Raw genomic sequence first — 27,945 nt, 5'->3', positions numbered from 1 at the left:
CCACGTCGAGCTTCTGCATCTCTCTCCGTCTTCCTCCGTCGCACGCCGCTGCACAAGGACGCTGATCCCCTTCGACGAACCCATTTGTTCGCAAGTCCAAGCCGCTCGAGCCGATTCTTCCATTTCCAGTCGAGAGTGAGCCGCCCTCTTATTCTAGCCAAGGCATGAGTATTGTTTTCTCTTTCCTCGAGGCATTTAAGCCACTTGAGTCTTGTAATCATTTCTAATTTTGACTTTACCTTATTTTTGTCGATACTTTCATTTCTATCCTATTTTTTATATTATTTAAAAAAGTCCTTTTGAGATATAAAACAAAATAAATGCTATTTCTCACAAACATTTGAGAGAATTTTTAAAAATAAAAATCGAACCAAAAGAATTTAAACCGGTCAGTCGTAGATGGAGAGCGAAAATGGAAGTTCGTCATATCCAACGATGTCGCTCGTAGCTTTCACTTGCTTATGAAATTCCGCGGTAGGGAAATTCCAACGACATTGATTCGACCTCTCCACCATCCCAATTCCCATCAACAATTTTCAGCGACTTTTTATCTTATTCTTTCTTAATCCATTCAACCAATTCCTCATATTCACAATCCCCAATTCGAATCCTGCCAAAACCATCTCTTTATCCTCTGTTTTCATGGTCCAAACGCTTCTTCACTTCACCCCCACATAGCCCTTTTCCTCATATTACTCTCTCTTTCTCTCTTCCTTAGCTTCTCCTTTTGACCCACAATCCATTTCCCTCACTTTCTCCGCCGCATTACCCTCCCTCCGGTTATCGACAGGAAGCATTTGATGAAAAGACGATGACCCTTTTCTCCCTTCGACCTCTGTTCTTATCTCAGCAATCAATAAATGGTAATTGAATTTCTAATTGTGTTTTATTAACATTTTTCTTTTCATGCCAATTGAGTTATGCCCGCCTTGGCTGTGTTTAATGAATAATTACTTTCTGCATCAAGGTGGAGAAGAATGAAGGAATCTATCTGCATCAAGGTGGAGAAGAATGAAGGAATCTATCTTTCTTTGTTGTCGTTGTATAGGAAATAGGAAATTTGATGTCTAATCGAATGATTTCATAGTTCGACCAGGGAAATAGCTAGACAATGAAGAGAGCTATGAATAGAATGTAAATGTGTAAGAAAATACTACCTAATCTGAAGCGAAATTCTAATTAGTGAATAGAATAGAAGATGCTTTTATGTAAATCGGAAATTCTCGATTGTTTTATGTGTTCAAAACCATGCATTAGAATAAAAGAACTTGCCCCCACCACATGTAAATATTTCGTAGTAGCTTCGTTAGACCGAACATCTTTCTTGGTATATCTAGATAATTGGTAGAGCATAAACTAAAATATTCTGGAACTACCAAGATAGTAATTAAATCATTAACAACGCACACCGCATAAAAACATTCTGAGTAGATGTTAATACAAATAACAGAAACTCTGTTATAGTCATTTTTGTAATGTGTTCTACAGATTGAGAAGTACATAGAGTTGAACATAACAAAATAAGAAATTGAAAGAATTTGTCTGGAAATTTTCTGAAAAGTTAATCATAGGTTCTTAGAGAAGGGATTGGTATATCTGGAATATTATATGCTTTTCTCGCTTTTGAAATCCATAAGCTTTTTTGCAGATTGAAGAATAACAAGTGTTGGGGGAGACAACAAGAAGATGGTGCTCTCCGGTGCCCAGCCCATTCAATCTTTTGGACTGGTGGATGTGTAATTTTAAGCTACCCTGAATCCTCAAGATATTAGAGAACTTGGGGGTCATCTCGTAACCATGGTAGAAGGTATAGATGTCTTAATCTGAAAATAATGTTTGAAAAGAATGTCTTAAGCATTTCTGTTGTGTAAAACTGAAAATGTTTGTGGGTTGTGATTGGTGCTTTTGAAGGTAATGAGACATTGAAAGACTCACAGATGGCCTATGAAGAGGCATTGGATGCACTATCCTCATTGATTGTCAACCGTAGACGCTGTGATAAATCTGGAGATCGATTTGAGTTGATGTTTGAATATGTAAAGGTATTACTTAAACTTAACACTTCATTGTTGCTGGTATACTGGGGCTGATGATCATTGAGTTGATTTAATACAATAGATGCTTGATTTGGAGGAGTCCATGTCGCAAATGAAGGTCATTCATGTAGCTGGCACCAAAGGCAAGGTATCATTATTATTTATGCAAGAAGTGTGAAATTAGAACCCCTGGGCCCTGCTACAATATTTCCTTTACATCTCATGTTAATTTTTCAAGAATTCAAGCAAGGGGATCTTATGTTGATATCTAAGGTAAAGCATTGGGGTGGAGTGTTGGACATATATTAAAAGGATTAACTTTACCTTAATTTATCCATCTAAATTTTTGAACTAAATGTAACTTAACAATTGTCAAATTGTCTTTAATCAACATTAATGTTGCTTCATTGAAGTCCATTTTCTTGCGGACGATTTTCCTCACACTTACTAGCGTCTCTATCTTATTTTTTAAAAATTTGCTTATAAATTTATTATCAAAAATGATGTTGTGTTAACTGAAATTTTTCCTTTTATTGGGACTTGCATAGGGATCTACATGCACCTTTACTGAATCCATATTGCGTAATTGTGGCTTCCGCACTGGCCTTTTCACTTCTCCTCACCTTATTGATATCCGAGAAAGATTTCGCTTGGATGGGTAACTACTTTGCATACTACATAGTTTTGTTGTTCTTAAGGGGAGAACTTGGTCTCTCGGGTAGCTTCGTCTACAAAGAGCTACCTTTTTTGTTTGAGATGAGGCAGATGATTGTCTTCATTGTACAGCCATCGTTTTTCCATTGCTGCAACAGCTTGCATCACATTGTCTTATTTTATTTCTGTATCAAGTGCCTTTACATGCAAAGCTTAAGCTCCTTTTCCATTTTGAAGTTGCAGACTCTTGATTACCTTCTTGATAATAGATTCATTAATTATAAATATTATTTTACTTTATTAATTTTGCTCCAATTTTTTGTTGCAGCATTGATATTAGTGAAGAGAAATTTTTAACCTATTTCTGGTGCTGTTATAATAGGTTAAAGGTATTTCACTAGTCAATCTAATTCAACTGTATTATATTTCTCAGACTACTATAAAGTTGCAAGCTGTAATACTGTATTATTAGTGAAGTGGTTTCATTTTAGATTTCTTGGATTACTATTTTCCTAACCTTTTCTGATTCTATACAATTTTAATTTCTGCAGGAGAAAACTAGTGAGAACATACCGATGCCTCACTTGTTTCGCTTTCTTGCATTACTTGCATTCAAAATATTTTCAGATGAGCAGGTTTGATGCCTAATTTTATTTTGATCTTTTTTCTGGACAAGCTTTCTTTGGTCAATTTATTATGGGGATTAGAAGGATAATGTTTTATTGCCATCAATGAAGGTGGATGTAGCTATATTGGAGGTTGGCTTAGGTGGAACTTTTGATGCAACCAATGTGGTATGATCTTTCTCTTTTGGTTTAAATAATAAACTATTTCAAGTCATTTGTTCTTCATGTATTTTAGGAAGTAGAAACCTCATATCAAGTTATAGCCATTTCATAGATTCTAATGTTTTCAGGTCCAGGCACCCATTGTATGTGGTATAGCTTCTCTGGGTTACGACCACATGGAACTTCTTGGTTAGCCTCTCTTAACCTTGAGAATTCCTTTTCATGGAAAAGAAATGATAGTGTTTGTGTTTACTTTGGCTTATGCATGAGCATAAATGGTTTGCATCCTGTTTGATACGGTTAAGTATGCAATCAGAAAATCTCAACAAGAACTAGAAACTCGGGGGAATAGCCTCTGTTATCAATATATATATAATCTTCAAGTAGGAACAAAGTACACCAAACCACAACGTCTCAAGACCAACTTTAACGAGCTGAAAAATAAAGAGCAAAAGAAAGAAGATAACTCCCCTACAATTTCGAGAGTGCCGAAATACTTCAACCAAACCTTTTTCTACTTTCTATATTGTGCTTTGTCATTACTTCTAGTTGGAGAATGGACAAGAGCTACTTGAACTTGGAAACGTCTTGTATCAGTTATAGATAAGTTACAAGTAGACCCTAGCATGCATATCAGTTATAATGGCTTTCATTACCTTGAAGGTGCTCATCCTAGACCACTCGCCTGAAGGGGAAAAAAAAAGTACATCAATCTCAAGGCTTTATTAGTTCTAAACACTTCCAAGCCTTGATAGTGTCATCTACTATTTGTCTTCTTTTTGATACAACTCAACTCGGTCTTGAGAATGGGCCAGTTCTGAACGAGGAAGTGGGCCGTATATTTTTAGTTAACGGCCCATAAACAAACGGGATAAGTACGACCATGGGTGGACTGGCATATTGGGCTCGTGAAAGACGGCCCAAAAAAATGTTTCACGGAAAATGCATAGACAGTCTCAAAGGGTGTGGAGTTGCAAAATTGCAAAAGAAATGGAAAGGGACAGAAATGTAAATAAGGGCAGGGAAAGGGATCAGTTTTCAGAGCTGGGCATCTTGTTTTACCATTTGTCGTTTTTTTAATTTTGGTTCAAATATTATTTTGATATTTGTATTTTCGACTTTCCACTTCCACTAAGTAATTATTGGTTTATTGTTAGATTGTTTAAGAAATTTTTGTTACTACCTATTCGAATTACAATATTGGAAAAATATTTGAGTCTTAAATTGGTCAAAAATGATAAGCTAATATAATTTGGATGGTGATTTTAATTCTAAACGAAGAGTAGGCAAATTGTAAAAGGCATCCATTAAATATGGGTGTATAGCTGAAATTACACCTTAAAATTTTAAGTGTAAAAATTTAACCTCATCATAGTCATATGTTATTATAATTTAATCGTAATAATTTGTTTTTGAAGTATAGATTATTTTAATTTGATTATAATATTAAGTGTTTGAGATATAAACTATTATAGTTTGAAAAGAAAGTAGTAAACAGTAACAACGATAAATGTAAAATAGTAACAACTATAATAAATAGAGGGTTTTGATAATGTTAATTGTAGTTATTTAAAGAGTGCAAACGAATATGTGTAAGCTAACAGTCAGTGGCTCAAATAATGATCCTGATTATGGAATGCTGTGTACGTACTCAGTGGGATTTTGGGATACTAGGAAAGAAATGAGAGAAGTACTCACTAGTTGTCTAAGTTCAAAAGCAAGCAGTTATTTTGTCATACTTGAACGAACGTGATACTAAGGATGAATATATTAAGACAATGAGTTCTTTGATTTCATTCTGCTTTGAATTTTCTAAATAGGAAACACTCTTGGTGAGATAGCTTCAGAGAAAGCTGGTATCTTTAAGGTTAGCTTCAAACAACTTTCCTTAAAGTATGAGCGACTAGGACTAATCAATTTAATGTTTGTTGTTGTCCTTTCACTTTGGTACAGCATGAGGCTCCGGCTTTTACTGTATTTCAACCTGATGAAGCCATGCGTGTGCTTAAAGATAAGGCTTCGCAGTTGGATGTATGTGAGAGATCTTCATTCCTATAATCACCATAAAACCTGATCTGAATTGTTCATCCTATAATTACCATAATGTTTGAATTTTATTTTACTACATGAATATGAATTGTTCATTCTAGGACATTTGAAACAATGTCACGTTAAATTCGTACAATCTGAATGTTCTGTTTGCTACACTAAATGAGAGCTTAAATGATTTCTTGTAATAATCTATGCTTTTTCACGTCTACATGACTATGTGGCTGAAGTCTGACACTATTATATCAATTTGGGCTGATTGGTACTATACCAGCTAGGAAATGTTTATGGTACAACCTTCCCTCAAAATGAATTGCAACAATTTTGCACCACAGGTGCAACTTACAGTAGTGCCATCATTGGATCCCAAGCTACTTCACGGTCGTAAACTTGGGCTTGAAGGCGAGCACCAGTATCTAAATGCTGGTCTTGCTGTTGCCCTATCCTCCACTTGGCTTCGCAGGACTGGCCATTCCCAACTGTCATATGTAGAGCAAAGTGTAAGTTCTACATGGAGATTTGTTTTCAGTCTTCCATAACATTTTCTTGTGTTTTCTGATTCTTTTTCTTTAAAAAAAAAATATATGTTGTCAGAGGTGTTTGCCTGAGCAGTTCATAGAAGGCCTTACCACTGCCAGCTTTGAAGGACGAGCACAGATTGTTCCTGATAAATATACTGATGTTGAATCCTCAGACGATCTTGTATTTTATTTGGATGGAGCCCATAGTCCTGAGAGCATGGAGGCTTGTGGTAGATGGTTTTCTGCTGCAGTAAGACATAACCAGCTAGGCAATTTCAAAAATCAGTCGGAGGATAATGGTAGTGGTACATCTTCAAATAAACTTCAAGGATATGATAACGATGAAGCAAGGAAGAAATCAGTACAGGTAGACATCTACTTAAGTTCGACTTTTCCAAGCTCATTTGTTTGTTAAGAAAAAGTAGACCATAAGTAACTAAATTAGATAGTTTCAGTTTGAAAACCTATACACATGGCATTATTGGGTTTGAATCAATATATCGAAAGGTGGGAGATCAGGAACAATGAAATTTTCCTTTGCTAACATAAAAAAAACATACTCCGGCAGGGTCTCCCCTCGCCTTCAAAGTGTTATGGTGGTCTATCGCTCACAGTACAAGGGATTCAGACTAGGATTAAAATTAATAGTCATAACTCAGATAGGAACAATTATTGTCTTCCTTTGCGGAAGTGTGAAGTTTCAGGACCATAACCTCTCCTAGTGGAGAAGTGGCTTAACAAGCTGATTGACTCTTATTGATATTTCCTTCGAGTAAAGTATAAGAGACAGAATTTTCCCTTCACTTTAACAGCTATATTCTAAGTACATCCATTAAATGTTTAAGCCCTCCTTTCTAGTTCTACCTTCCATAAAGATAAGCATTTAACTCATATTCACTTATGTGGCGCTTCAACTTCTATAGGTGCTGTTTAACCTAGTATTGTTGGACACTGTAGGTACTACTGTTCAATTGTATGGCCGTGCGAGATCCACAATTGCTTCTTCCACCTCTGATCAAAACGTGTGCAAATAATGGTATGTATTTGTCAAACTCTTGCAACTGAATAGTCAGGTGGTCAGAAGGGATTCACACATAATAATTTCTACATCTATGTGTGTGTGCTTTTTTAAGATATAAAGCCAATATAAAAAAGGCTCAACTCATATGTTGGTTTTTATATCAGTTCTCATTCTGGTTGCTCAAGGTATTCTTGTCCTCAAACCTCTCATTCATTGCAAGATGATTATTTTCTCCAATGTGATCATCCATGTTAACTTTTTTATTAGTTGTTAATGGTAAAGAGAACTTGAACAGATTTTGTTGGCATGCTAAAATAAAATGGACCCAGGGATAAGGATGGATATCTCAGGATTCAAAATGAGAGTGAGTATACTTTAGGTACTAAATATAACATTACTCATAGACTAATAAAATAAGTTTTCTTATATAACTCAGGTATCAACTTCAAGAAAGCACTCTTTGTTCCAAATACATCAGTCTTTAACAAGGTTGGAACCCATGGTTTACGAGAAACAGATGGGCAAGTGGACCTTTCTTGGCAGTTTCATGTTCGAAGGATATGGGAAAACACCAAGCCATGTGACAAAGGTATTATTGGCTTATGCCAATGACTTTCCTGTAACCAAACTAATTTTTTAGAACTGTTTGGATTCCTCTTTTTTTAAGAACCTTTTTTGAACTGTTGGAACCATTCTTTATCCTTCCCCAAACAGCTTACGTACTTTGACATATCAGGAAGTGATTCTAAAGGGACTAGTGCTGTACTTGAAGAAGAAAGTGAAAAAGCAGAAGTGGGTGGTAAGAATTGTGAGAATAGCACAGTGTTTTCTTCTCTTCCACTGGCTATTAAATGGCTCCGGGATAGTGTCTTGCAGCAGAATCGGTCCGTTCGACTTCAGGTAATGCCTTTTCAAGAAAATGAGTTCTTTTTTCTTTTTTTGAAAATGATCCAATATTTTTTAATTGACAATAGTTATTTGGGACAAGTCAAAGTACTTAAGTTGGTTTTTGTACCATTTGTTCATAGACCATAGATCATTACCCCCAATGTAAGATTTTTTAGGCTAAAGGCATACTTTTACTAGCTAAACCCTAAACCCTGCTAAGATAAAGAATGAAAGTAAACTTCAATATCTCCAGGAAGATTCCAAGCACTACCGAAATTGGATTGTACATCCAAAATAGCCCTAAGAAAACATGATCCCAAGGCCCAAGCAGACACTTGACATGTAACCTCTCTTATGGATCCATCACAAGAAAAAGAAAACCAAGATTTACTTTATTGGGTATCAAATGCAAGCTACGAGAAAATAGAACACCTTTTAGAAGTATCGATATTGTTAAAAGAAAATGCATGAATATGTTATACCAAGAGAGTCATTCCAAATCGACTCTTCTTTATCATTGAACTTAGATTAAGGAGGAATATTTTGCGCTTTCTATTTTTCAGGTTCTTGTAACTGGATCCTTGCATCTTGTGGGAGATGTACTGAAATTAATTAAGTGAAGTATGGGATCTGTTTGGAGTTCATTGTGATGGGACTAAGCTTGGCTGGGGGACAAGAACCTGGGTGCTAGATTTCTCTTGAACATTCATCTTCTCAGATTTTGAGCCACAACACCATTTTTGTTAAATAATTAGACCACAAGAATTTAGGTAATATTGGTCATATCAGGGCCACATTTGTTCTCTATTTCATTAATTATTCTTATGCTTCAGAACTGAGCAATAATGAAAATTGGTAATATAGAAACTATTCTTAATGTATCACATTTCCAGGGTTGGTTCACTGTTTCTGCCTAATAATATTCTTAGATATTATATTATCATTAATAGTAACTAATAAGTTTATTGAACAAAAAGGTTATAGAAATATTATAACCCACTACAGCACAAGATCTAAATCTGACATCAACTTGAGTTTTTTTTAACATCATCAAGAATTTAGCATCTTGTCAGTTGGATGACTGAATTGCCTAGGTTGTTGTGTCAGTTATTATTTTATTTTATTATTTCTTTCTTTTTTTTTTTTTTTTTTTTTTTGAGATTGAGTTGATTCCAGTACGAGGTCTCTTTGGGGTAGGTATGCCCTAACAAATTAGCTAATGTTTAGGCTAAATTTGAACTCATGATGTCTTTTGACATGTATTTTGATATCATATTAAATCACAATTAACCTAAAAACTTAAGTAAGTTGGTGTAATCTAATGTTATTGAACAAAAAATAGTATTAAACTTCAATGGTCATTAACAAAGGGGTTATAACAGAGTTATCATTGTTTAAAAATATTTTTAAAATTTTTGAAATTTTAAGATATTTTTGACATAATATTAATTATTTCCATCTAAAACTAACTGGAAGGATACTTTAGTCTTTAATAAAATAGTTTAGGGATGAGTCATGTAGTTTAAGTTGGTAATTTTCAAATTGGTTGATGTGATTGACTCAAATTTGCAAACCTCAAGAAAATAATAATAAAAAAGGAACATAATTTCAATCTAAAAACTATATGTAATCCACGAAGAGCAGAAAATGGAAAAGCATTATGAAGCAACACAAATTAAACTAATGCTGCAGGCTACACAGCTGGAAATTAACAAAATAATTCAATCTGTTGGCATTTGGCAACTTAAAAACCATATATATATAAAATACTAAGCTGTGACTATTTTGTTGATATTTACTAAGTTAATGTTATTTTTAAAATTTTTGAACGTTCATTAATATTTTTTCCACAAAATCATCTAAAACTTAGTGTATATATTCATATCTTTTTAACTCATTTTGGAAGTTCGGGCTATTTTTTGAAACTTCTAAAACTTTAGGAGCATTCTTGATACAAAGAAGTTCATAGGCAATTAAACAGAAATAGATTCTTATCAATAAAAAAAAATATCCTTTACCCTCTCTTTTACAATTTTTATTCAAAACTACATGATTTGATATCTGATTTAATATTTTTATGATAATAAAGTATTAAGTTACAATAAATAAAATGTGAGATGCCAAAATCACAATTAATTTAAATATTTATTCTCAACTTTAATTTAAAATATGAAAAGAAGTATTGTCACCACTTCCTAAATTAAGGAAAAAAAGATTGTTGTACACCAACACTTGTTGATCAACGTCAATGACAAATATTGAAAAAAACAAAGCGAAGGTAAACAAATTCCTACTATTAGATTAGGAAAGGTTCAATAGATTTTATTATATTTTGTAAATAATTTTAATTTTTTTTGTTATATTTAAAAATGCTTTAAATTATAAAAATTATTTTAAATAACCCAATCATCGAAAAATTATTCATAAATATAGTAAAAGAATGAGATATAATACCACCTGAGATGTTTATATTAGAGATTAGACCGTGATATTTAATTATGTATGAAAATGTCTCTAAAAAACTATAAAAAGGCCATTTTTTTCATCCAAAATAGAAAACAGAAAAAAAAGTGACTAAAACATCTGGCTAGTGGCATATATGGTAATAAAGATTCAATTTTTCCAGCCTATTTTCCGTTTCTATTTTCCCCTAATTCTTCCATTTCTAATCACATAATTATATAATTAATTACGACAACAACACCTCCTCTTCCCCCTCCAAAAAAAAAAAAAAAAAAAAAAAAAAAAAAAAAAAGAAAAAGAAAAACCCTCTCCTTTTCAGATTCATAGAGAATAGAGAAGAATCTCTGTTCGAATTGATTTGCAGGAATTGGATTCAATTTCTGCAAATCGATTCCAACACATCCAATTACCTTTTTTGATGTCTCTAGCCCAATCTCCCGACTTCTCTTCCGACGAAAATGGCTTCCATAGCAATGACCTTCACGACGCCGTTTTCGCTACCCATGGTTGTTGTTTCTGGATCCCTTGCCTGAGATCCAATTCCTCACAGTCATGGTGGGAGCGAATTAGGGCTGCCGATAACGACGATGAATGGTGGCTTAGAGGCTGGAAGAGATTTCGCGAATGGTCTGAAATCGTCGCTGGCCCTAAATGGAAAACCTTCATTCGTCAATTTCATAAGAATCGAAACCGTCAATCTACTTTCCGTTACGATCCCCTCAGTTATTCTCTTAATTTCGATGAAGGTCCGGCTCGTGAAGATCCTTTCACCGATGATTTTGTACGACGTGACTTCTCTACTCGATTCGCAGCCATTCCGGCTTCCGCTAAATCGTCTATGGACCTTGTTAAGGACAGTCCGTCCTTAATTTGAGTCCGGAGTTGCGGCGGAATAGACGGCATTGCCTTTGGAATCTCGGTTGGGTCTAGCCGGAGCCCCCGTACGCGGTGGCCTTCGGAAAGATTCCGGCGGAGGAGCAGCGGTGGGGAGATTAGCCGTTTTGGGGACGATGGAAACTATGAATCTGAATTTGGGTTAATTTCTGGCCATCGTAAAAAATTAAAAAAGTCGGTTTTTCTTTTCTTTTTTCTTTTTTCTTTTTTAAGGTTATTTTATTTTATTTTATTTATATATATAATATATATACTTAAAAAAAAAAAAAAAAAAAAAAAAAAGATTGTAATGATTTTGTAAAATTTGAGATTGTAATTTGTATATGATTATTGTGTCTTTGTGAATCCTATTATGATAGAAAGTTTAATAGAGGCCACAATTCACCTACCTCGTTGGATCCTCATTGACACACACACATTTTGTTTGAGACTCGGATTCAAATCTAACTACTTTATCTTTGTTTTCTTCACTAACTATCAATTTTGTGTCAAATATTATTGACATGTTCGATATTTCTTTTGTCTAAAGTATTGGTGAGTGATTCTTTGTATTATTGAAACTTTAATGTGGTAAATGCACATTATAATTGTAAAGTAAAAGAATTTGAAAAAAAAAAAAGAATAAATAAATCGATTTGTAAGTATGTAGTTTAAAAGACTAATTTTGTCGGTTGTAGTTATTTTAAGGCCAAAATATTGATATCTTTTAAGATGCAACTCTACAAAGTTTAAGACCTTAAGTTGGAAATATAACATCATTAAAACTTTAGACCCCACAAAATCAAACACATACACTTATAAAGCTTAGGGTTTAAAATATTAGTTAGATTCATGATGAGTTATTGTGATCGGAAAAAATGTGCCTATTTGATTATTTGTAACCAACTTTTTATAGTAAGTTTCTTTAAAAAATTATTTGACTCATTTCAAACATATTTGGTTAAGAATGAGTTCGATTAATGATAAAATATTTTTAAAAAGAAAATACTTGTTAGAAATGAAGTCAATTACTGCTTTACTCTATTTTTTGGAGTGGGTGATTTTGTAAATAGACTGTGATATTTTATTATATTCTATAAATATTTTAGGAACTTTTACAAAAATAACAAAAAATTATAATAATAAGACTCATGTAGCTATATTTTTTAAATTGCAAAACTAACAAACTTAAAAGCGGATAACCCTCTGATATATCTAATTACTTGTCATATTTGTCATATTTGAAATATGCAAAAAAGAGGTGTTATGAGTTGGTTTTTTCTAAATTTTTTGTCATTTGATGCAATTTTCCATTATTTTATTTCATTTTACTATATTTTAAGTCATATTTATTGAGGAGAAAAATTATAATTGGGTTATTTTTAAAAAATGAAAATAGTATTTGTTAAATAGTCAATAGAATGCCCCATGTTAATTAATAAGACACAACAATGAATTAAAGTATGATAGACAAAAGCCCCTCTTGTTTATAATCCGTAAATAGCATTAATAACTAGTAGTAAAAAAAATATGTCTATTAATATGACAAAACAAATCTTCAATGCTTACATTAAAAAAAACAATATTAAAATATTTCAAAATAAACAAAGCAAAAAAAAAATAAAATCTACCATATGATAAGTTAGATATCACTCGAGATGCATGGATTTAAACACCAAACCTCTTTAATCAACACCAAAGCTCTTTAATCAACTCGAACAACTAACTACTTTGATATAACCTAAATCATTAATTGACTTACACATTTTAAGTATTTGAATTAATCAATAATTTAAAATAGTTGTAAAGTTGAAAATTTTCTTCAAAATCGACATTTGATTGATGTTATTTCATTACTTTACACGATATATATATATATATATATATACACACACACACCCATTTTTACACACTACATCAACCTTTTCTCTTACCTTTAATAATGTTATCCAACAAGACCAAATCTACTTTTCCAACATCTATCAAACATACTAATTTTATTTTCAATTTCCTCTCCCCCACAATCTTTATTAACTTAATTGCTAAGAACTCAAAGGTGTTTTCTAAAATTATTGTCAATTTTTTTAATGCAAAATAATTATGAATGGAAAAGAAGGGTGTCAAGATAAAAAGAAAAAAAAAGGACAAATTCAAACTAAACTGACTTTTTCTCCATTTAGTGTAAACAAAATTAGACACCTCAAAGTATAGCTCAACTAATCACATTTAAGACAAAAGAGAGAAAGAAAGGGAAAGAGGGAATGTGTTGGCAATTCAATTAATTATATGAATATGTATTTAGTTAGATCAACATCTTCACATGGGAAACATACAAAAAGAAATAGAAATAGGACCCCATTTACTCCCTAATACTAATAAACACCCACTTTTTGAATAAGAAAATCTCCTTCATTATTAGCTAACTCACTCGAGCAAGTTTCGAACAAGACAAAAATACTCAAAAGTAGTTTAGGCATATACCTTAACTTCGATTAACAAGAGAGAAATGCTCAACTAGTTTAAGCATATATATTCAATTAGGTGTGTGCTGCAATAGAACTCTTTTCCATCCAAACTGCCACCAAACCAACTATGTTTGGTTTGGTAAATGTTCAAACCTATCTCAATTGTCGAGGAGTCTAAACCTACCGTCGAAAGGTCGGTTTTATTTTTCTAAAATAAATTAATGATGGAATTTTTTTGCAAGCCACTAACCAGCCCCCTTGTCTCTGATCGGCAATCAACTCCTAAAACTCTTACATTTAAAAGGGTGATGCAAAATCATTGTGTGAAACCTCAAACCTTTGATGGATCCCACCATCACTCTCTTCCTATCCCCTTCAAAACCACATTATTTTCAAAGCAAGAGGGGCCTCATAAAAGAAAAGCTTCTTCCAATTGACATAAAAGAAGAATGAAAGAGAGAGAGAAAGGGAAAGTGGTTCAAAAGCTATGGAAAAAAAAAAAAAAAAAGTAAGAGGACATGGTCCACTCATTGGCACATCTTGGACAGATGATAATGTTAGGGCAAGGCAGTGAGAGACAGAATGCTTTTGGAGCCTTCTCCTCCTCTGCTTTGGAAGATTTTAACAAACTAAAATATGCAAATGCTAAAAGAAAGTTCTTTGGAGATTTGAAATAACCCAAAATAAAGAAAAAGGAAAACCCCAAAATGTACAAATTTCAGAATCTGAAACTTCAAAAGTGATTGAATGATGAGATGTGTTTGTACAATCAATTACAGAGACAGTGAAATATCAACAAAAAAAATGAAACATACCAAGAAAAAGAAAAGGAATAGGTATTATGATCTTTGTAGGCCTTCAAAATACAAACATCAAAATGAATCAAAAGATCTACCACACTAGCAGAGTTCATATCTATTGCTCCAAACTTCCTTTGAATCATGTCTACTGTATTAACGTTCGAGACATCATTGCTCTTCCTATTCTATAAGTCCTATATTCACATCATAAGAAAGTCGAGAACAGTTCAGAAGAAAAGTGTACGATTTCTGGTTTCAGTAGTAGGAGGAAGGACTATTGGATTATGGATACTAACTCTTTTGTAATAGTCAATAACTCACAAGTTAGCACCAAGGTAATTTCATAGACAAAAATCTAAATAGATACAACAAACATTGATAAGGATCATTTTCAACTAAAAGAAAAAGAGAAAAAAAAAACAGTTTTGAGGCCATTTTTATCATGGCCCTTGTGTTTGCCTCAACCATGGCGGCAAGTCTGTATTTAGAGAAGAAGGCATACCAATCTGCGGTTCAGTAGAACCTGAGAACTTCCCCTTTTTAGACCAAAGCCAGATCTTCGAAACAGAGTAACTCTCTCCTTTAGCTACACTACTAAGCTTCTTTCCATCCAAATCTGCTTGGACTGGAGAGATGCTGTTTGATTCCGCCTCTTTTGAGGGCTGTTTATTATCACCCTCTCCTCGAGCTTTAGACAACGCAATTCTGAGGTCAGCGTCTATAACAACATATTGATACGATCCCATCGAATAACATCTCCTAGCATCCAAATTACTACTACTGGTCTCACCAACTTCAGTCTCTACCACCTCCGCTGCATCCATCCTTCTGAATTTCCCTAGTCTCACTGGGAAAACCCCTTTCTCATTCACTACCTCTTGAATTTCCATTGTTTTCTGACAATTAGGTAACCTGTGTTCTGCATTACCAGCGCATTCATCTTCTTCACCCAGATCGTCAAAATCGTACATTGGATTTTCAATCGAAAAACCAGGATTAAAGAGTGTTCCACGACAAAGAGGACACGTCGAATTCGACAAGAGCCAAGTGTCTATACAATTGACATGGAAGGCATGGCTACACATAGGAAGTAATCTGAGTTGGTCCTTCTCAGAAAACTCACACAAACAAACAGCACAATCAAATGGCTCCTTGAGACCCACAATTTCTTTATACTGAAACACAGGAAGTGCATCTATAAAAGCTTGATCTAAACCAGAATCATGAAGATGAAAGAGCTGCTGCAGCTGTCTCTGAAGTGCATCAGAAGGTGAAAGTTCTGGGTTTCTATTAGATTGAGAAGAAGCTGAAGAAGATGGGTGTTTTATAAGGAATCTAACAAGAAGATGAAGCAGACCAGAAATGAAAAACAAAACAGCCAAAATAACTATGATAAAAAGAACTGCTGGACTTATCCTCGTACCAGACGAGGATGGAGATGGAACTGCAGGTGGGTTTGGTTCCTTATTGTAAATTCCATCAAAAGGGGTTGAAGAAGAAGCCGCTAAAGGAGGAGGGTAGCTAAAAAACCCATCATTTTGAAAGATTTGATGTCGAATCCGAGCCATTTTTCAAATGGGATTTCTCCAAAAACCACTTTTGACATTCCACAGATCAAAATAACAAAAACTTAAACCATACCCTTCAAAATTCCAAAATCAGTGTAACTCCAACAATGCAAAAACAAACAAACCCCCAAAACTCTTGACCCCAGATTTGCAAAAAGTATAAGCAGCAACAACCAGAAGTGTCACAAACAACAGAACCGACCTCTTTAATCGATAATAAAATGACAATATCTCCAAGTAAAAGCCAAAGGAATGCTAGAAAAATAATGAGAAGGAGAAAAGAATATATAAATAAAATATTGAAAACTCACCAAACTGCCTCACCGCTAATGTAAATTTAAAATTTGAAGCCCTTGTTTCACACCCAAAAGAAAGGATTTGGAAAGAGAAGGATGGAGTTGAGTGGAACAAGAGAAAGAAACCCTAAAACAGAGGTGTTTGGAGAAGAGAGAAGGAGGGTTTTTAGAGGGTTGGACCCTTTTTCTCTCTTATGTCTAAATTGGAGAGAAATGGGAGAACCCCGTAAGAGTAACACTGAGACAAAGTGCTCAGAAGGGAAAAGGAAAAGAGGAGGTGGAGTGAGATACACGAGCTAGGAGAGTGCGTGAGAGAAGAGATTGGTCAACCATAAGAGACAAAGTAGTGTGTGAAAAGAGTTGGAGAGAGGGGAGGTGTGAAGTAGATTCAAGTTCAACCATCTTGTTCCTTTGTAATGTGGAGTCATTTGCTTTTGGCTATATTCTACAAACATGTTCATCAATTTTACCCTTTGGGTAAAAAATGTCTCAAAATGTTTCTAACTTTTCGGTAAACCTTCAAAAAAGAGTTCAATAAATATTTTATAGTTAGTTTCGGATCAAAATAGTTTAAAAAAAAATTTGTTTTAAAAAATATTCCTAAACTTTCTAAAATTTAAAAAATTTCTTAATTCAATAAAAGCTTAAAAATAACTCTTTGGTTAGTATTTAAACATAAATTATTAGTTACTCGTTTAGAAAAATAGCTTTAAAACTTCTTTTAAAAAATTAAAAAAAAAACCTCTACAATTAATACGATCTTCAATTTGTTTTACGTTTCCTTTAAGTACGAAAAGGACTTATTCAAAAACAAACTATATAGGTATCTTCATTTGTTTTATATAAATATTCTCTTAATTTTTCAATTCTTAGCTTCCACCGTTTTTTTTCAAAAATAAAAAATAATAACAAAAGAGTTCAAGATAAAACATATAATCCAATAAAATTTTACAAAATTACAAATCAAAATCGAATCATAAAACATTCCAAAACGACAAACAATCAAATAAAAGATATTTTTGGTTATTAACGTACACTCAACTACTAACACACATTTTTAATAAAATATTTAGGTGTGTCTTATTTATTATCTTTCTTATTATTATAGTTCACATATCTTAATTAAAGAGAAATAAAAAAAATAGCAAATTTGACAAACTATTTACAAAATATAACAAAATTTTAAATTATATCAATAATAGATATTAATAACATTGATATGCTTATATCAGTAACATTGATAGATAGTAATAAAAATTTATCAGTTTCTATTATTAATAGAATTTTAAAATTTGTTATATATCGTAAATTGCTATATTTAAAAAATACCTCCAATTAGAGTGTCAAATTTTATTTATTTATTTTAGATAAATAACAATCAAATAATTAATGAGGAAGGGAGTAAGAGATATTGAAAAAGGGAGTGTAGAAAAAGATAGAAAATAGAGATGTATAAAAGTATTTACTGACTTGGTTTATGTAAAGGTTTATGTAACAGTAATATATATATATATATATATATATATATATATATATATATATATATATATATATATAACTCTTTCACAACTTTAACCATATTTTTGAAACATTTGAAAGTTTAGAAATATTTTTAACACAAAATAATCCAAAACGAGAGGATACTATTTTAAAAACTCATTTTTTTTTTGAAGTATAAGAGTATTTTTGAAATTATTGAAATTTCAAGAACATTTTTTACCCAAAATATAAAGTTTAAGGACATTTTTTTATATAATTTAACATTTGATTTTTAGGTTTTTACATTATGCCTTTGTGTTAACGTGGATTGACCCAATTTAAAAAATGAATAGAAACTACTTTTTGTTGGTATCACAAGGCATACTACTGCAGTAGAAATATCTTTTCCACCGTGAAACAATTAGAGGGTGTTTGGGGTTAGGGTTTGGGCTGTGGGGTTAGGTTAGCCCAACCCTAACCCCCGTTTGGGCCCAATGTTAAGGAAACCCTAGTTTTAGGGTTTCCTTAACACGATTTCACTCTTCCTTTGAACGGCGATACGCGTGTTCGTGAATCCGGTTTCCTCCTTCAGCGCAATCCGTCTTCGATTTATCCTTCAAACCGATTTCATTTCGTCCTTCAGCGCAATCCGTTTTCGATTTTTCCTTGAAACCGATTTCATCTTCTTCTCAACCCTTCTTCCTCGATATTTTTTCCTTTTTCTTTCTTTCTGTCATCTCCCGCATGGAAACCACGAACCGTTTCGTCTTCTACCTCATGTTTTCTAGGGTTTGTGTTCGTTCATCGAATGTCCGGTCGATTTTGGTTTTTTTCCTTTCATCCTTTAATACACTCGTTCGTTTCGTCTTCTCCCTCAAGTTTTCTATGGTTTGTGTTCGTAATCTTTTGTCCGGTCGATTTTGGTTTTTTCCGTTTCATCCTTTAATCCATTCGATGGTTTCGTCTTCTCCCTCAACTTTTCTAGGGTTTCTGTTCGTTCTCTTTTGTCCGGTCGATTTTGGTTTTTTCCGTTTCATCCTTTAATCCATCGTTCCTTTCGTCTTCTCCCTCAACCTTTAATCCATTCTGCCCTTGCGTTTTCGCGATGAAACCGGATTTCGTTACGCCGAATCTCTCTCTAAATCTCTCTCATCCGTCTCTCTCACTCCGAAAGGGCTTCTGTTTTCGTTGAAGCCGACGAATTCGTTGGCTCCGAACACGATTTCCTTTTTGGAATCGTGGGTTTTGGCTCCTTGAAACCTTCTTGCCGTCGTGGTTCGTTTATGCTCTCGGGTCCTTCGATTGGCAATAGGACAGATTCTTCACGTAGCCATTGGAGCTTGGTAGGGAGGTTTGGAGTTCTCAATCCACTTTTTTTTAAAGCCGATGATGAGTTATAATTTGTGCTGAATTGTTCTGTATTGTTTACCAATGTGTTATGTGTTCTGTATTGTTACCTATGTCTTGTGTGTTCTGTATTGTTTACCTATGTCTTGTGTGTTCTGTATTGTTTACCTTTGTGTTGTCTGTTCTCTATTGTTTACCTTTGTGTTGTCTGTTCTCTATTGTTTACCTATGTATTCTGTGTTCTGAATTTTTTACCTATGTGTTATTTTTTAATGAATGTATGTAATTCCGGCCATGATGAGTTCGAATTTGTGTAATACTCAATTTGTGTAACATGTCTTCTCTGTATTGTTACCAATTTTCTTACAATTGTTGTTTTTTTTTACAATTGTTTTATTATTACCTCTCTGTGTACAATTGTTTCATTTTAAAATTTGTTACATTCTTTTTCAATTCTTGTATTGTTCTGTATATGTATTCTTTCTATTATTTTGCCATGTCTTATTGCTTTACTGTTGTCTCTTCCATGTCTTTTTAGTGTATGGATTTGACTTCACATTTCCTTACAAAATTTATTTCACTCTTCTATTCTGTTTTATTGTTCTGTTACAAAATTTATTTTACTCTTCTCTGTATTCTTTCTGTCCAGTGTTGTCTCTTCTTCCTTTCTGTCCAGTGTTGTCTCTTCCATGTTTTTGTAGGGTATGGTTCTGTTATAGGTTTCAGTATATAGCCTTTGACTATGCTATGCTTTATGTCAGTTGCAGAGAGATAGGGCCTGTATTTTATTGATAGTTGGCTGTACTTTGCTATTTTGGTCTTTATATTTTTGTTGACCTCCCTCCAAGTCCTATCAACTTGCCCCATCTTTCCCCTATATATTGGCACCTTTCCTCTTTTGATTCACTGCATTCTTCTCCCTCTTTGTATCATCTCTGTGGTTTTAAGTTATATTTTGTAAGTCCTCTTCTTCTTTACTGTTACCATGTGTCTTTTGTACCCTCTATGTGCTTGTAACTTATCTTTTGTATTCATTACCGTTACCATGTAGGTTGTCTCTTCCATGTCTTTTTAGTCTATGGTTTTTGCTATATGTTTTCTATACATTTCTGTCCTTTATTTATTTTTCTATAACTATGATGGAATTCCATTCATTATTTTGAATGGAATCAAAACTCTGAGGCTACTAAATTAAAATCAATCTTATTTTTACGGTTTTCCGATTCAATCTTCATTTGGAGTTTAATTTTTCGTCCTAAAAAGGTATGTATATTTAATTTTTTTTTCATACGTTTTTTATTGTGTTTTAATTACAAATAATAATCATATTCTTCTCTTATGTAGGACGTTGCGACGAAGGAGTTCGAAATTATTTGAAGAGGTACTCTTGTAATAGCCGTTTGTAGGCTTTGATAATGTATTTTATTTTTTTTCATTTATTTCCGGTTTTGTATAATTTTATAATTAACATTTTGTATATAGAACATTCGGGTTAATTTGTTACATAATGTATCCTTTTAATTTTCTGTTTTTTAACAATTTTTTTTCTATATAGTAATAAAGTTTGTACAAATGTGTTTGAAGCTTTAAAAATTTAGTACACACGTTCCAAAGTTTAATCACATTTTTTTTCATAATTTATTCCAAAGCGTTTTAAACATAAATTCTAACTTTTATTTTTCTACCAACAAATAATTAAAAAGTGTAATAAAAACTATTGTATATAGAATTGAGAGTTCGTGGCCTTATAAAAAGTTTTGCAAGTTGTAAGAACTATAAAATGGACATAGGTTGAGAAAATAGAGATACAAAAACTCTCCAACGAAAATGTATTTATTTCTTTCATAAAAAAACATAAATGATATATTATTTATTTCACTTCAAATATTTGGTATTTTGTTAATTTATATTTGAAGATCAAATGTTGAGATTAGTAATTATGAGCAATATAGAAGTCATAAAAAAATTCATATACATTCTAAATAATTAGGTTATGTAGTATATTGTGAAATAATTAGGTTAAAAAAATATATATACATTGAAAATAGGTTTTTTCCTAAAAAGAAAAAAGAAAATAGGTTATGTAGCATATTGTGACGTTAAAGAAAGAAAAAATGTTGGTGATTTTCAAACTTTTTTCCTATTCTCCATTCTAATGTTCTTAAGCCTCATCTAATACCAATTTTTATATTTAATTTAAAACTAATGAAACTTCAACTATTTATAAAGTTATTTTATTCTCACACATTTGTATGAAATTGTATTTTAACCACAAACTTATTAATATGTTTTCACCACATACTTTTTTCTTTTATTTTTACCTTATTTATGTTTTGTTGAATTTTTTTTTTCAACAAATTTCATTTCTATTTTTAAAATACTTATTTTAGAACTAAAATAGATTGTAAAAATTGTTGAAATAACCTTCTTTATTGTTCGGTTTTCAATGTTCTCGTCAGTCATAATCTAATTTTTTTGTTCTATGTTTATAGTTTTACTAAATATGGATATTACTAAGTTTACATATCTTTTTACAATATATCGATATTGTACTAATTTTAAATAGTACATGTTTTTAGGGAACTTTACATACATTGTAATGGATGAACAAACACTTATTAGAGTTCTAACTGCATTCACGTTGGCCCAACGTCAGATTTTACTAACGTTGGAGCTATTAATGAACAACAATTAGCGTCTCCCACATACACCGCCCGATACACGCCATAGAATTAGGGAGCTTGCTTACTTTCGCATGATACACGAGTCAGATCTTGTGTGTCGGCAAAGCACGCGGATGGATAGGCGAACATTCGCAATTCTATGCCATTTACTTAGAAATGTCGCTGGTCTTTCTTCAACTGAAATTGTCGATGTTGAGGAAATGGTAGCAATGTTCTTGCACGTCCTCGCTCATGACGTGAAGAACCGCGTCATACAACGAGAATTTGTACGCTCCGGTGAGACAGTATCTCGACATTTCAACATCGTATTGTTGGCTGTTCTTCGACTGTACGAGAAGTTGATAAAGAGACCTGTTCCGGTAACAAGTAACTGCAATGATCAACGTTGGAAGTGTTTCGAGGTGGGCATCCTAGAAGTTCACTATAATTGACCTTTAGGTACATCGCAGTTAATTCATTGTGTTCCTTTCAACCTGCAGAACTGCCTTGGCGCGTTAGACGGGACGTACATAAAGGTGAACGTCCCCGCAGGAGATCGGCCTACTTTCAGAACGCGTAAGGGGGAAATTGCCACAAACGTTCTTGGGGTCTGTGACACGAAAGGGGATTTCGTTTATGTCCTCGCCGGTTGGAAAGGATCTGCAGCAGACTCGCGGATCCTACGTGATGCGATTTCACGAGAAAATGGACTACAAGTGCCAAAGGGTATATCTTGTTTATAATAAAACACCGTCGCTTCCTACTTACCTATTTAAAGTTCATAAACAAACCATTTAATAACAGGATATTATTATCTGTGCGATGCTGGATATCCAAACGCGGAGGGGTTTCTCGCCCCGTACAGAGGCCAGCGATACCATTTGCAAGAGTGGCGTGGTGCTGCAAATGCGCCAACAAATGCAAAGGAGTACTTCAACATGAAGCACTCCTCCGCAAGGAATGTTATTGAGCGCGCGTTCGGTGTTCTAAAGGGTCGTTGGGCCATTCTTCGTGGAAAGTCGTATTATCCCCTGCAAGTCCAGTGTCGTACCATTCTAGCATGTGCCTTGCTTCACAATTTGATCAACAGGGAAATGACATATTGCGACGACGTTGAGGACGAGGACGAGGGGGACTCCACGTACGCAACGACCACCGCTTCAGAAGACATTCAGTACATTGAGACAACAAACGAGTGGTCTCAGTGGCGCGACGACCTAGCCGCATCGATGTTCACCGATTGGCAGTTCCGTAACGCTTAGCTAAGACAAATTTAGATAACAAGTTTTTTATGACTTCGTCGCAATTCTATCGTGTCTAACATGTACTGTAAAAACTAATATGGCCTGTTGCATATGTATTGTACGCGTGCCATAATTTGTATCATGCCTATTTTATTTTGGAGTTTAATGGTGAAATTACTTATGTACTGCATGTATTATTTCTAATTTCTGATTCTCAGTATGTCAACCTCAAATCGTGCCCCGAGACATGTTTGGACGAGGGAGGAGGAGGGGACTCTTGTCGAATGTTTAATGGAGCTAGTGTCAATGGGGGGCTGGAAATCAGATAATGGTACATTCCGCCCAGGATACCTTGCGCAGTTGGTACGCATGATGACAGAGAAACTACCTGGATGTCAGGTACGAGCAACAACTGTAATTGATTGTAGGATCAAGACACTGAAGCGAACGTTCCAGGCCATTGTCGAAATGCGGGGCCCAGCGTGCAGTGGCTTTGGGTGGAACGATGAAGAGAAATGCATCGTTGCGGAGAAGGAATTATTTGATAATTGGGTTATGGTATGGAATATAATTTAAACGTCACACAACGTTCACAATTTACATTTAGTAAACAATTTTTCAATTAGTACTCATACATCATATTTTTTTTCTGCCCGCAGTCGCATCCTGCAGCGAAAGGACTCCTAAACAAACCATTCCCGTATTACGACGAGCTTACATATGTATTTGGTCGCGATAGGGCGACCGGTCGGTTCGCTGAGACATTCGCGGACGTGGGGTCTAACGAGCCAGGTGGCGGATATGACAGATTTGATATGGGGGATGGAAACGAGGACTTCCCGCCCGTGTACAGCCAAGGAGTTGACATCTCGCAGGACGATGTACGTGCATCCCGACCTTCTCGCGCTTCAGAGGGTAGGACCGGATCAAGTGGATCGAAGAGGAAGAGGGGAAGTCAGCGAGACTTCGAGCTTGAAGCGATACATCTGGCGCTCGACCAAACAAACGAGCAACTCAGGCAGATTGCGGAGTGGCCAGCACGCAACCTTGCAAATGACAACCACGTGCGCACGGAATTTTTTCGCATATTGCGTGAGATGCCAGAACTTACGAGTTTGGATAGGGCGTTATTGCAAAGGCATCTTTTGTCTCGTATGGACGACCTTCGGGGTTTCGTACTCATGCCTGAGGATGAAAGGGAGGGCTTCTGTAGAGTCCTCCTACGAGACATAGAGAGATAGTTTCTGTTTGTAGTGACCTGTGTTGCTTATTATTTCGTTACGTTTTTTTCTGTATCATGTTCACTATTTATGCATTTTGTATTGTCAAGAACTTCTTTTCTTCATTCGTAATGTTTATTTTAAATGAAAGAAACTAGTCACAATTTTCGAAAAGCGTTATAACGGCTATTTATATAGGTTTAAATTTGGATGACTTCGCTATCGCCCATTAGAAATATTGAATAATTTTTTTATCTTTATAAGAAATTAATTGTAATAAATTTATCACAATATGTTCAGAAATTTATTTTAATTTGGGCAACTGTATATATTAATTTAATAACATTACACATACAACAAATAAAATAGGACAATAATACGCATTCGAGGATTTCGTAAAAAAATATGCAATAATTTTTTTATGATATTTACTATTGAATTTAAAAATATTATACCACATAAAAAATTAATTAACCCAACCCATTTAACAATTTTCCCAAATAAAATTTATCACAAAATCCACATAAACCTACCCACCTAACCCTTCCCCCAAACACATTTTATCATAAAATCCCCATTAAACTACCCACCTAACCCTTCCCCCAAACACATCTTATCATAAAATCCCCATTAATCCTCCCCACCTAACCCTTCCCCCAAACACATTTTATCATAAAATCCCCATTAACTCTTCCCACCTAACCCTTCCCCCAAACACATATTATCATAAAACTATCTTTTTAAACCCTTCCCCCAAACAAGGGTTATGATAAAACTAGGTTTAACTTAACACTAGTTTTATCTTAACACTAACCCTTCCCTAAATCAACCCTTCCCCCAAACGCACCCTTAGAGTTTGAGCACAATCAACCTACTCGTGATTAAAAATGAGAATCATGTCAGAATACCAATTTTTATTTTTATTTTTTTATTTTTTTATTTTTTTTTTGCAATAGGTGAGACATCTTTAACACGATAAGGAATTTTAGGTGGTGGTAGAGTACTATATCAAGTAATTTTCATTCATTTTATAGGATCTAGTCATTCTGAATTAATGTTGTTAGCGTTTGATCATTCAAACAAAAATCTCTTCATTTCTAAACTTTAACCAATTTTTAATGGTTCAACTTAAAATGCTAGATTGACAAAGTCATCAAAATCTTAATTTTATGAAAATGGAGAAAAACTAAATGAAACGTTAAATAAAAAATGTTTCTAACCAAATTTGTAATAAAAAATTAATAAATGAACTTTTTATACTATTTAAACGAATTAATATGTTTATTGTTTATATTATATTTACATCAATAACATTTTTATTAAATTTAACACCAACGGTATTTTTCGATTCATAATTTACTAAAGCTAATAATCTTATTAGACAAAAAAAAGTTTAAATTTAGATCTAATAAATTAACTAATTATTCTAAAAGATAAATGGAACAAGGAAAAAGAATACATTAAACACATTTGAAAATTTAGAGAAACTTACAATATTGTAGTTTAACCTAATTGTAAAGGTTGGATTTGGGAACAATTGGTAAAGAAGAACAAGGAAAATACAATATGATATAATATATATATATATATATATATATATATATATATATATATATATATATATATAATTAAAAAAAATGATATTCCTATAATACTTGAAGTAAGAACAAAAGTAGTTCACAGCCAAATTGAGAGAGATGAAGATAGAAAGAGGAAGATTTTGTGGCATTTATTTGAAGTAATTTATTACCTAAAATCATTGTCACTATTTGCTTTGGTTCAACACATTACTTGAAGATTGGGTTAACTATTTGTTTCTTTCAAGGATCTAACATGTGAATGCTTCTTTTTCTAAATAATAATAATAATAATAATAATAATAATAATAATAATAATAATAATAATAATAATAATAAGATTACATATATTTTACCAAATTACATTTTTAGCACCACACTTTCAAGTTTTGTTTATTTTATTTAAAAAATTAAAAATATTATATTTCAGAGTGTGTTAAACACTTTTTTTTTTCTTTTGCATATTTAAAACCCCTTTTACGGTAGAAAATGTAACAAGTGTATTAAGTATATATCAAATAGATATAGAGGGTATCAAGTGTGTATATGATGTATTTGTATTTTTTTACATTCTCGTATGTGTTTTATGTGTTAAGTTTTTTTTTTTTTTTTTTTGTCATTTTTGTAAAAGTAACCAGTCTAAGTTACGAATTTTATTTTTTGAACTTATTTTGTCAAATCTGCATGAAACTATATTTAAAAAGTGATGTCTAATAAATCTGTCAACTTTTAATTTTGTGTATAATTAATTATTGATTTATTCTACATGCTTTTTTAGTGGAACAAAATGGGAATGTATATGAATTTTCGAATCTCCAACCCGAAGAAAGGAACGGAAATTACCACTTAAGTATGCTTGTGATTGACAAAATTTTCAAGTCCATTAGATTCTAAAAGGCATAATCTAAGTTTTATGTTTGATAAATACGAGAATTTTCTTTTTCTATAGAGTGTAAATAGTTTGTTTTTTTTTATTTAAAAAAATATCCTTTAATACATTTGTTATATTCTAAAATTTTAGATTTAATATAATATTAAAAAAATATGTCATTAATCTATTATATATAAAGGATAAAAATTAAAGAGAATTTATTTAGACGTAGTTTTAAGTTTGAAGACATGAAAAATAGAAATTCAAGGAATATTACATATGGCATATATCCTCTATTTAAAATATGTTTAAAACGATATTAAGACGGTGAGTTTATCGTGAATTTGTGTTACAGACATAGACTATCTTAGTTTGAGTAAAAAATAATGGATATTGCAGCAAAGAGAGATTTAATATAATAATATTATAGTTAATTTTATGATATATATAACAGTTTGGAGTTCAAATAATTATTTTGTACTTTAGAACATGCGAAGTAAATATTTTAATAGATAATTATCATTGATTTATTAAAATAAAATAATTATTTTAAATTTGTCAAATTGATATTTATTAATTATTAATTATTTGCAACCTACAATTATATATAAAATAAAAAGATGAATGACTATCTATGAAAAAAGAGGATGTTTGAGAATAAGTTATTCTCCAACAATATGTTGATATTTATAAACTGTGAAACAAACAAAAGTTTTGTATATCTGTATTAATTTCGGTCTAAAAAACCTTTCGACTTCATTTTGCGAACCCACTCTATGGTTAAAAAAAATTTACGTTTAAAAAATGAACTCTATTTTTTTTTTTTCTTTTCATTGATAAAGGGTTAAAATTTTAAAGCCTGAGTTTGTCTTTTTTCTAAAAAAATATTTAATTTTAATGATAATTACACCTTAGTTTGGTGGAATTTGAATGTCATCCTCCACAAGCAATCATTTGCTTTTTTTCGTTTTCGGCAATTAGGCACTAAAGTGTTGATAATATTTGTAACAATTAATGCATTATGGTTTTCCTTTTTGTATGAGTTGGATTGGATGGATACCCTTTTATGTAATTGCCTTATTGAAAGTAAGTGGGAGGGAAAGTAAGATGAGTAATGAATCA

The 27,945-nt window shown here is 32.8% G+C and overlaps 3 protein-coding genes across 5 annotated transcripts; 2 read left to right on the top strand and 1 right to left on the bottom strand.

Annotated features, from left to right (window-relative positions):
* The first annotated feature begins 371 nt into the window (after positions 1–371).
* Positions 372–8,860, top strand: LOC103498061 (folylpolyglutamate synthase). 3 transcript variants are annotated; one of them, XM_051089625.1, is made up of 18 exons: positions 379–863; positions 968–1,001; positions 1,649–1,807; positions 1,912–2,042; positions 2,119–2,184; positions 2,585–2,694; positions 3,019–3,079; positions 3,242–3,325; positions 3,428–3,484; positions 3,607–3,667; positions 5,299–5,345; positions 5,432–5,509; positions 5,863–6,027; positions 6,122–6,415; positions 7,006–7,084; positions 7,506–7,658; positions 7,806–7,969; positions 8,521–8,860. In XM_051089625.1, exons 3-18 carry the CDS (start codon positions 1,798–1,800, stop codon positions 8,575–8,577), a joined length of 1,617 nt encoding a protein of 538 aa, XP_050945582.1. In that variant the 5' UTR covers positions 379–863; positions 968–1,001; positions 1,649–1,797; the 3' UTR covers positions 8,578–8,860. The 3 variants fall into 3 exon arrangements, with proteins under 3 accessions (XP_008458746.2, XP_008458747.2, XP_050945582.1); XM_008460524.3 differs by lacking the exon at positions 968–1,001 and having other exon boundaries at positions 372–863; XM_008460525.3 differs by lacking the exons at positions 968–1,001; positions 8,521–8,860 and having other exon boundaries at positions 373–863; positions 7,784–7,932.
* Positions 8,861–10,838: 1,978 nt separating this feature from the next.
* LOC107991628 (uncharacterized) lies at positions 10,839–11,294 on the top strand. The gene has a single exon (XM_017046829.2). It carries the CDS (start codon positions 10,839–10,841, stop codon positions 11,292–11,294), a length of 456 nt encoding a protein of 151 aa, XP_016902318.2.
* Positions 11,295–14,570: 3,276 nt separating this feature from the next.
* LOC103498060 (RING-H2 finger protein ATL46) lies at positions 14,571–16,678 on the bottom strand. The gene has a single exon (XM_008460523.3). The coding sequence runs from the start codon at positions 16,124–16,126 to the stop codon at positions 14,999–15,001; it is 1,128 nt and encodes a 375-aa protein (XP_008458745.1). The 5' UTR covers positions 16,127–16,678; the 3' UTR covers positions 14,571–14,998.
* Between the last annotated feature and the right edge of the window lie 11,267 nt (positions 16,679–27,945).

The sequence above is a fragment of the Cucumis melo genome, chromosome 9, assembly GCF_025177605.1.
Source record: "Cucumis melo cultivar AY chromosome 9, USDA_Cmelo_AY_1.0, whole genome shotgun sequence".
NCBI lineage: Eukaryota > Viridiplantae > Streptophyta > Magnoliopsida > Cucurbitales > Cucurbitaceae > Cucumis > Cucumis melo.
This window is presented reverse-complemented; position numbering and strand designations above follow the sequence as displayed.

Excerpts from the sequence above, each read along its gene's own strand:
- LOC103498060 (XM_008460523.3), bottom strand. The coding sequence starts at position 16,126 with ATGGCTCGGATTCGACATCAAATCTTTCAAAATGATGGGTTTTTTAGC.
- LOC103498061 (XM_008460524.3), top strand. Across the intron at positions 3,326-3,427 it reads AAATATTTTCAGATGAGCAG|GTGGATGTAGCTATATTGGA; the intron begins GTTTGATGCCTA and ends CCATCAATGAAG. Across the intron at positions 6,416-7,005 it reads CAAGGAAGAAATCAGTACAG|GTACTACTGTTCAATTGTAT; the intron begins GTAGACATCTAC and ends TGGACACTGTAG.
- LOC107991628 (XM_017046829.2), top strand. The coding sequence starts at position 10,839 with ATGTCTCTAGCCCAATCTCCCGACTTCTCTTCCGACGAAAATGGCTTC.